General features: G+C 41.1%; 1 protein-coding gene across 1 annotated transcript; it reads right to left on the reverse strand.

The window, feature by feature from the left end:
* Positions 1-8,798: 8,798 nt before the first annotated feature.
* LOC124244835 (60S ribosomal protein L6-like) lies at positions 8,799-9,790 on the reverse strand. Its single transcript, XM_046671759.1, has one exon. The coding sequence runs from the start codon at positions 9,766-9,768 to the stop codon at positions 8,860-8,862; it is 909 nt and encodes a 302-aa protein (XP_046527715.1). The 5' UTR covers positions 9,769-9,790; the 3' UTR covers positions 8,799-8,859.
* Positions 9,791-10,728: the final 938 nt, after the last annotated feature.

The following is a 10,728-nucleotide window of genomic DNA, read 5'->3' on the forward strand; positions in this document are numbered from 1 at the left end:
ACAAGGGCTCCAATTCTCCACATCCTTGCCAATACTTGTTATTTTCTGGTTTTTCTTTTCTTACTTTCTTTAGGAAAGCTTTTTGGTGAGGAAAATTGGCCCTGAGGTAACACCTGTTGCCAATCTTCCTCTTTTTCTTTTCTCCCCAAAGTCCCAGTACATAGTTGTATATCCTAGTTGTAAGTCCTTCTAGTTCTCCAATGTGGGACGCCACCACAGCATGGCTTGGTGAGCAGTGTGTAGTCCATGCCCAGGATCTGAACCAGCGAGCCCCAGGCTGCCAAAGTAGAGCACGCAAACTTAACCATTATGCCATGGGGCCAGCCCCTGGTTTTTCTTATAATAGCTATTTTAATGGATGTGAAGTGAATGAACACTTTTGGAACAATAACTTACTTAGCTTTCCACAAAATTGATTACAAAACAATTTAATACATCTCTTTCCTGAGGTATCTATCCTAAGTTTCACATGGATGTTATGCTAACTGACTTCTTTCCAAAACTTGGACAATTAAATCTGTACTTCTCAAAGAAAATAGGAAAACAGTGGCATAGTAATGTGATGAGACATATAATTATTGTACCCTGACCATACACCCTCAGGACTTACCATTCATGTGCTCTAACCAACAGCTTCCAACTGCAAGCATCTGCAAAGTTTTGCCTGAAAACTTTTTCTAGCCGCTGGCACCTTCTCAGCCCATGAGCAGGGCAGCTTTGAAGCGCTGGGGAGTTAACACCCTTGGGAACATCCCTCAACCAATGACTGATGGCAGTTAGTGGAGAAATACCCCAGCTGCTTCACTCCTTGGCTGGGCTAATTCTGAAGTGTGTTCTACAGTGTCTCCCAGAGGTCCCCATTGGAGATTGAGCCCTGGTCAGTAATATACCCTTCATTGGCATCCTTCCCTTCCCCATCTCACTTCTCCGGTTTTCTATGAGTGCATCTCCTAAAGAAGCTATTTGCATTCACATCCATGTCTCAGCATCTGCTTCTGGAGGGACCCAACCTACGATAGTCCTTGCAACGATGACTATGTGGACTTTTTTGTGACGTGGTAAAGAGTTTATAAAATAATGTTATGTTAGAAAAGGACGATAACTAGATCAAAATTATGTTTGTGTGAAAATAAGCTTCAGAACCTATTATACATTTCTGTAACCAGAGCTTTTTCTTCCTGGTGAAAGCAATCTATGTGTGTTTTCCCTGTGAAGTTATTTAAATATGTAATAAAAACGAATTTCCTTGACCATTTCAAAGTTTTGATCATTCTTCTATACACAATGTTTGAAAATGTTGTGTCTCTGTTATCCTTAGCCTGCAGCCTGTGTCTTTCACAGATGTCTCAGGTTATGTAGTGTATTTCTGATTCATACAGTGTCCCAACTTGGAAAGATGGCTTCTTGCTTGCTCCTGGGTATATTATTGTTTCCAGCTACGTTTAGTCTTAGAAGGTAAATAGGCCTTGAAGTTCTGTTCTCCTTGCTTTCCATACGTAGAGAAATATTTATTGCCTTTTCTTTTGTGCTGAGAGTTTCATTTGTGAAATTTCAGGAAAATCTCACTCGCTCAAATTTATGCCCTTCTAATGGACAATATTTTTAGTTTTCTTTCGATAGACCATTCTTTGAATTTCCTATTCCCAAGTGTTACTTTCATGAATGTCAAGAGGGAATACAGTTTAAAGATCCCTGGACAAGCAACTTCTACTTATGTGAGAACATGATTTGCCATAAGTATACTTTGTGTGTCTTAAGTGAAGATTTATGTGGGACCTGAAAAGTATGTGGCCAAGGAGTTATTTTTAATTTTTTTGGTGCTATTGGCAGTCTAAATGTCTCACAGCAGATTCGCTAAAAGTTTTAAAGTCAGATGAAATTTATAGCCAGGAGCTCAAGGAAGGGGATCCTTTCCAGGGAATAAAGGCAGACTCTGAGGAAGAAACTTCTGGTGGGAAAATATAATTTCTCTTAAAGCTTTGAGGCCAGCTGGGGGTTAGATTTAGTTGGTGGCCAACAATCCCATAAATCAACCTGAAGATTTTCTCAGAGAAACTAAACCCATTATCAAGTTAAGGAGAAATTGACCTTGATGTGGTTGTCTGTTCAGTTGTTACAAGATAGGTGGTAGCAAATTAATTTTCCTTAATAACTCATGGAGGTTTGGAGGTGAGTGGTACAATTTACAAACTCCCCGTAAGCCCTCCGATAATATAAATATTCCTCAGAAGCTCTTCCTCAGGTCTCTGGACAGGTGTGGCAGGGAGCTGAATTTTCCTACAGGATAAATTCCTTTTACTTAGCAAGTCCTTCTTTCGATAGGCCTTTCTGCGTTCAAGGGCGCTGAGCTTGCTTCTGAAGGACCGGAGAACCAATGGTCAACGAGTGAGCACCAGACACCATTGTGCACCTGCCGAGTACTGTTTTGGGCACTGGGGACACAGTGATGAACAAAAATCCGCAAGAGCAGATTTTTGCTCTTTAACTGCTCCAGTGCCTCCTGCTGATTTCCACATGTGTCCATCTGCCTCTTTGTTCTTTGGGAGCAGCCTTACATTTAATATGGAGTTTGTGTGAGTGAAGTGGTGCAAAACCACCAGTTTATCTTCTTCATCTTTAATCTTCCTCAATCCACCCTCTGCCCCCATTAACATTATTTATGAGACAGATAAAGCTGTAAAGATAGTACCTATTATATTTTATTATAATGGAAACATGTGGAAGACTGAGTTAGGCCTTTAGTTTATTCTGTAGGGGTCACAAAAGACCAGAGAAGTCTCAACTCAACAAATCATTAACATTAATTAAAACAATACAGCAAATTTTGATGAAAATTTGCAAACCTACTCTGACATAGTATGAATTAAAAAAACCCTGAGATTGCTTTAGAGTTTAGAGTCAAGTGTGTGTGTGTTACCTCCTTGGATGATTTGCCCCTTTGTAAAAAGCCTATCCTTTTACTAGTTCACCTTTCAGTCAACACATATCCATGAAAGAAAAGACTGGCTCAGTGGTGTGCTGGTTCTGGCTTGTACCAGCTCACAAAAGCCAATCGTTAAATTTTCAGGAATTTTGTAAGCCAGTTGTTAAACTATCAATATTAAAAATTAAATTAGATAAGCTTACAATTAAATAAATCACATAAGAAAAGGTAATTAATACACAAAACTCACCACTTCTTAATTATTTTGCTATTTTCTATTAATATCTATGCTCTCAAGGTTATTTATTTCAATCATGTCTGTACTGTATAATGGTGTGCTATCATGCATCTCTTCCCAACTCCATCTTCAATGATGTCACATTGGTTGCTCGAAATTGATTATGGAGGAATATTTACATCAGGGAAATTGGCAAACACTATAAATTAGGACTTTTCCCCTGAGGACCAGCCAGTTGCTAACCATTTACCAGTACACCACTGACTGCTGTGCTTTCAAGGGCATTGCACTTACATCTCACTATCCATGAGATCTGGGGGTCATCTCGAAGATTGAGGCAGCATTCGGGGGATCCTCTCTTCCTCTGCAGGTAGACCACCACACTGAGACATATAGGAAGTTATGTGTTTGGGCCACTGATACAGTCCGACTGGGTCAAAGAAGTTCTCTTTCTACACTGAAGTTGTGGCCCGGGATGAAAACAGGTTGTGGCCCACGGCCAGTTTTAGGTTAGGCTGAGAGACCTGGTCATCAAAACTTCTGTAGGTCCACTTGCCAAGCAGCAATCTTTTTGGGCAGTGTGCTTTTTTATTTTCTCTGTTTTTCCTTGAGAATTGTGAACTTCAAGTGCATTCAATGGATGCTGCCTATTGGACTATCATCATTTTTGAAGCAGCGTATGTGACCACATTCAGTGATCACGTGACTTAACTCTATCTTGGTCAGTTGGCCAGTCATTCCCTGGCAAAAAATACTTCTGCCTCCTCCTTACCCTCTAGGTCTCCAGTTGTAGGCTTCCAGTTAGAGGTCAGTCCAACTTGGTGCAAATGCCAGCTCTGTTATTTGCTGGTTATTATTACTGTTATCACTTCTGAGCCTAAGTTTACCTATCTATATAATGAATGTGGACCAAATAACCTTTAGGTCTCACTCATTTGACTACATAAAGGAGATTACATTAAATCTGCTCTTGTGTGAATGCTCCCACTCTGTGAGAGCAGGACCTCTACTCGCTCCTTTTGATGTTCTCCCCATCAACTGATCTGGAGGATTGTCTAGCAGGTGTCACCTCATCAGTCCCCACTGCATCTGTGCCTTTGCAGTCACCTAGATGGACTCTCTGCTTAGCCACAGGCCACTGTGCCTGTGCTTCTGGATACCCCCTTCCTGCTCCCCCATCGCTGACTCTTCCTACTCCCTCCCTTTTTGTTTATCTGGCCCAAGTGTGGACATGTTTTTTCCCTTAGTTCCCCAGAGAACTGCTAAGCCAGGCTGTATCTTTTAGTTGGATTTTATTGATAACTCAAGGGTAAGAAAAGGGAATTATAACATGAAGAGTGACTATCAATTGGCTACTGAGTGTGGCTGCCCTTGGGGCACAGGCCCAGGATCTTCTGCCTCCCCGATTCAGATCCCATCCTGCTGCCCTGGAGAAGGAGCCAAGGTCCCCCTCCCAACACCTGAAAGCTCCACCAAACTGATTTCTCTTCCTGAGAATCAGGTTCTCAGCAACCTTTGTTGTCCACTGAACCTTGACAGAAAGGTGTTCTCTATTGTTATATTGCCTTTCATTAACTTAAAAATTAATCACCAAAAATATAAACATTAATAATAACAACAGATTATGTTTCTATAGATCTTACTATATATCAGGTTCTGTTGTAAGCATATTGTATGTTAACTCATTTAATCATTATAACAATCCTGTAAGGTAGGTCCTATTATCATCTCAATTTAACAGAAGATAAAACTGAGACACAGAGAGGGTAAGTAACTGACCTAAGGTCAAACACTGACTAGGGGGAGTCTAGGCAGGCTCTAGAGGCTGTATGACACATGACACATGTTTGTGTGTGTGCAATTATATTTGTATGTTTGTGTGTGTGCATGTGCATGTGTATGCATGTATTAACATTAATCCACACCCTGGGTGGGAGGACCCACACTTGAGGGGAGGCTAGCATTTGAAGGACTCTAATCAGGAGTCCTTACTCAGAGGTGGCTTCAATAAACTCTTCAAATATCATTATCTAAATTTGTACTGAAGTGCTGGTCTGGTGGCATAAGGGATGATAAGAATATATTTTAATTGGTGAAATGCATCATGTTAAGATATATGGTTGCTTAGAAAGATTTTATAGGCACGTCAACCCTTGCACAAATGAAATATAAAAGTCGAGGGAGGCTAATTCCTTTAGGACAGAATTCTAGGACCAAAACTTTTTGGTCCTATGTTATACCACTTAACAGCAGGAGTTTGTCCTAATACTTCTGTCAAAAATTGTATTTCCCTAACGGGGAACCTTTCATGCCATGTGCTTGCTTGAGTTTCTAAAGGACAGGTAGGAATTTCCTGAGCCTCCAGGATACATTTCTTGAGTATTTTTGTTCCTGCTTGCTGAAAAAAGATTTGTACTAGAGAAGACTTGTGTCTCAGTTTTGTTTTCAGTGTAAAACACTGTCTGGAAGAGGTTTTGGGGAAGAAGGCACGCAGCTCTCACCCACCTCGAAGCCGGAGGCTGCAGATCTTTACCAATTAGAACCTCATGTGTGTGGAGTGGACAGATTGGCTTAGGTCAGTTTGCAACATTTTCCCATCCCCAGTCCAGGCCTCGTCCTTTAAATTTTTATTTCTTTTCTGAGATCTTCCCCTCCCAGAATGGTTGACATTGGGAATGTTCATTCCTTTCAGGGAAAACTTCATTCCTATTCATTGTGGGTGGTATTTACCTTTGGGTCTCAAAAGAACACTTCTATTAGTTTAGGAGAGTCCTTCATCAGTTCACATTTCCAAGGCTGGATTATTTATTCTTTTTTTTTAAAGATTTTATTTTTTCCTTTTTTTCCCCAAAGCCCCCTGGTACATAGTTGTATATTCTTCATTGTGGGTTCTTCTAGTTGTGGCATGTGGGACGCTGCCCCAGCGTGGCTCAATGAGCAGTGCCATGTCCGCGCCCAGGACTCGAACCAATGAAACACTGGGCAGCCTGCAGCGGAGTGCGCGAACTTAACCGCTCGGCCATGGGGCCAGCCCAGGATTATTTATTCTTAAGTAACACTACAATTAAGACAACAGTGCTGTCCACGTTGAGCTTCCCCCAGACTGGTCTAGTTCCAGTTCCAGCTATGATGAGGACTCACGTCTTGACTCCTGGTTTCCTGTGAGCAACTCACATGAGAACATATATCTCTCTCCAAAACAAAAACTGAATTTCAGTCACTAAATTCTTGCTTAGAAAAAATTTTGTTTTTATAAAGCTGAAGTTGTCAACTGGCTACACATAAACTATATTCTGATCACAGTTATATTTAGTCTTCCTGGTATGGACCAACACATTGTTTTAAATAATTCAAATCGGGTTTAACCATTTTAAATTAGAAAAATTACATATACAAATCTGGATGTCTGACTTTTCCTGAAAAATCAGAATATCTGGCAACATTAAGCCTGCAATCCCATTCATCAACAATCAGTAAGAGCTAATTAGCAGCTGCCACCTTTAGATGAAGCAATCACTTTCCAGTTTGCCACAGTTTCCACCACTCACAGTTGTCCGTCAACAGTAAGATCAAGTGCTAATTACTGTTTATTATTGTGCTTTTGCTGTTACTTTTCTTAGAATTAAGAAGATCATGAAATGTATCCTGTATTGATGTCCTTATTATAAGTTGGAACCAAATAAAATCTAGAGAAGTCCACTTATACCCAAAATGTTCAGGTTTCAATAAAAAAGCCCTTGTCATACCCAAAACTAGGAAGATCTCAAACTGAATAAAAAAAGACAAAAATGCCAACACTGAGATGATGGAGGTGTTAGAATTACCTGACAAAAATATTAGTGCAGCCCTCATAAAATGCTACAATGAGCAATTACAACACACTTGAAACAAATTAATAAATAAAAAGTCTCCAGAAAGAAATAGAAGATATAAAGAAGAACCAAATGGAAAGTTTAGAACTGAAAAATGCAAAAAGCAAAGAGAAAAAAAACAACTCAAAGGATGGGCTTAACACCAGAATAGGGGGACAAAGGAAGAATCAGTAAACTGAAATATAGAGCAATAGAAATTTCCCAATCTCAAAAACAGAGAGAAAATAGACTGGAAAAAAAGAAAGAAAGAAAGAAAGAAAAAGAACAGAGTCTGAGGATCTTGTGGAACTATTAAAAAAGATCTAACATTCATGTCATAGGAGGTCTGGAAAGAGGAGAAAGGAAGTGGGCCTTAAAAAGTACTCTAAGAAATAATGGCAGAATACTTCCCAAATTTGGAAAAAGACATAAATCTACAGATTCAGGAAGCTGAACAGATCCCAAACAGGATAAATCCAAAGAATTCTTCACTAGGGCACATCATGGTCCAAGTTCGAAAACTGTAGACAAAGCAAAAATTTTGAAAGCAGCAAGAGAGAAGTGACACCTTACCTTTAGGAGAAGAACATCTCAAATGATACATGATTTCCCATCAGAAACTGTGGAAGCCAGAAAGAAATGGCACAACATTTTTCAAGTGCTGAAAGAAAAATACCTGTCAACCCAGAATCCTATATTCAGTGAAAATATCAGGAGGAAAGAGGAAATCAAGACATTTTCAGATGAAGGATAACTAAGAGAGTTTGCTGTCAGCTGATCTACCCTAAAAAAAATGGCTAAAGGAAGGTCTCCAAACAGGAAATGATAAAAGAAGGAATCTTGGAACATCAGGAGGGAAGAAAGAAATAGTAAGCAAAAATATGGTTAAATACAATATACTTTCCTTCTCTTGAGTCTTCTAAATTATGAGCTTGGACACTCACCTGCAAATATTCTATGCCTATCATCATAAGTTAGAGGTATAGCCTGAAGCTTAGGAAAACATTATGTAGGTTCTGTTTTGTTGTTGTTGTTGTTGTTTTTCCCCTCAAAGCATGAGCAGTAAACTTGTTCTAACAGGAGTGGAGCTTGTGGTCCTGCCTTAGGGTCAAGGGGTCATCAAACAGCCCACAGTGGGGGACAGCCAGTCCAGGAGAATCCCCAGCAGCAATGTTGATTGGCATTGAAGGGCCAAATTTCTCCCCTCGATTATAGCTGCCGCTTCTGTGGCCTGTCAAATGAGCATGCTGTTCCAGCCAAAGCCCATCAATTTCAGGCCCACTTCCTTTCTATGTGGGCCTCCCACTTGGGATAAGATTAAGTTTGGAGCCTTAGTTTAAGGTCTTCCTCTCAGGCTTAATATCATTAGTTTCTTACTTTCTTGCTCTTTTGTTCTATCATTTTCATTTTTAGGGCAGCAATGACATAAATAAACTTCATGGGAAATTGTTTCTGGGGCTTTAAATTGCTGGCAGACACAAATGAACCACTAATTGGTTGAGACAAATGCACCAGTCTTTTCTCTTTGGGATATGATTGTGGCAATGCCTGGGGAACTGGGATTTGACAAACTGTTGACTGAAACGTGCTTTGGCTGGATAAAGAGAGTAATTCGTAACAACCAAGTATGGGAGGAGACTCGATTCTGCCACATCTGAAGGGGAAGTGTGTGGTGTTTTGCCATCCATGTAGTGTAGCCTGCATGAGTTTTGCTTAAGGAAAACTGTGGCTCTGACCTTTTCTGACAAAGGCCCTTCATGATCTGTCTCACATCTATTTTCCAGTTTTGTCTTTTTTTTTTTTTTTTTTAACGGATCAGTTATTTAATCAGGTTCTTTGCAAGAAATTTAGAACACCAATTTGTGAGGATAAACTCCATTTGTGAGAGCAAACACGGACCGGAGGTAGCCCTGGAGCTGAGGAACGGCTTTGATCTTTGGCAGAATTTGTGAGTCCACAGCTTTCTGATCAACTTTGCGCTGCTCTGTAACCTCGTATTTCTCCTTCTCTGTGTCGAAGATCTCGCCTTCCTGGTGTCTGGGCTTACGCAGCTGCTTTTTCTTGAAGTAAGCGTCAGTGAGGTGTTTTGGAATTTTCACACCACTGATGTCAATTTTGGTGGAGGTGGCGATGACAAATTTCTGGTGTGTTCTACGCAGAGGAACTCTATTGAGGACCAGGGGTCCAGTGACAAGCAGCAAGCCACTGCCCAGCTGCTTCAGGAAAACCACCCTCTTGCCTCTGTGGCGCCCAGTGAGGATGATCAGAATGGTCCCAGGCATGATGCTGGCTCGCAGTTTCCTCACATGCTGACTGAAGGGTTTTTTGCCGTGACTCAAAAGCTTTCGAGGCACATCTTCAGTAGGATAATATCTAGGCATTTTGCGAAGTTTAACCACTCGGGTACCACCGTTCTTGTCACCACCAACTGGTTTTGTGACAGTAGCAAGGACCTTCTCCTTCTTTTTCCTTTCGATCCTGGATTTAGCCGCTGAGTACTTCCTCTTGTACATGGCCTTCCTGGAATACATGGCGGATCGGGAATATCTGCCAATTCCTCTGACTAGGACAGGGTTTCGGCTGCAGTGGGGCTTTCCCTTCTTAGGCGTCTTGGCCTTGACGTTAGCCTTCTTGGCCTTGACATTAGCCTTCTTGGCCTTGACGTTAACCTTCTTAACCTTGCCACCAGCATCAGCCTTCTTGGCTGCAGGTTTCTTCTCCTTGGTACCCGGCTTCTCGGCTTTTTCACCCGCCATCTTGCAAGATGGGAAAGAGAACTAAGGCCTTTCCAGTTTTGTCTTTTATCACTTTTTTCTCCTATCCCATGTTCCTACCTGGTGAAGCTACTTGCTGTTGTCTCTTCTTTCATGCCACTGTGCCTTTGCTCATGCCGAACATTTTGCCTATGGTGACATTTCTCTCATCCATCTGGAAAACTCCTGCTCACTCTTTAGTCCGGTTCAACAGTCTCTTCCTCTGTGGAGCCTTCTCTAAATCTACTCCACCCTCACCTCCAACCCATTCTAGCGAATTGCTTTCTCCTGTGTGTCCTATAGTGCCTTGTACAGATCTCTATTACACTTCACATCACTTTGTATTGTCTCCTCTACCGGACTCTGGAAGTGAGATCTTGTTCATCCTTGTACCTTCAGGGACTGATTCAGTGTTGGGCACGTGGTAAGAGCTCTACAAATTCTCATTGAATTAACAAATAAGTGGATGAGGATATACTCAATGTCACTGTGATAAAACATTGCCTAACACATCAATGTTTAAAAATAGAGAATAAAAGAATGTAATGTCAGACTTCTACTTCTGGGAAGACATAGGATATTTACTTTCCTTTATTCCTTCTCTGGGTATTATAAAAACAAAACAAACGTAAGAAGACTGTGGAAGTTGGAGAGAAGAAGGCAGATTCGTTAGGACCTGGGGACCTGAGGAACTCAGTGGTGAGTTCCTTGGGTTTTCTTTCTGCCTTTCATTTCCCAGACTTACAGCTGAGGGAGTTGGCAACCTGGAAACACCAATTTGCACAGATGAAAAAAGCCCAACAAAAGCCTTCTCTCTCTTGTCAAAGGACCAGGAAAGGAGCAGCCTAGAAAGACAGAAAACTGTTAGACAATAACCATTCTACTACAGCCAAACACCACAAAAAAACTGTGCTGCCTCCACCCCCCATCTGCCATGCCTGCAAAAGCCAGATGGGGATCTTA

This window comes from Equus quagga, chromosome 9 (genome assembly GCF_021613505.1).
Source record: "Equus quagga isolate Etosha38 chromosome 9, UCLA_HA_Equagga_1.0, whole genome shotgun sequence".
In the NCBI taxonomy this organism is placed as follows: domain Eukaryota; kingdom Metazoa; phylum Chordata; class Mammalia; order Perissodactyla; family Equidae; genus Equus; species Equus quagga.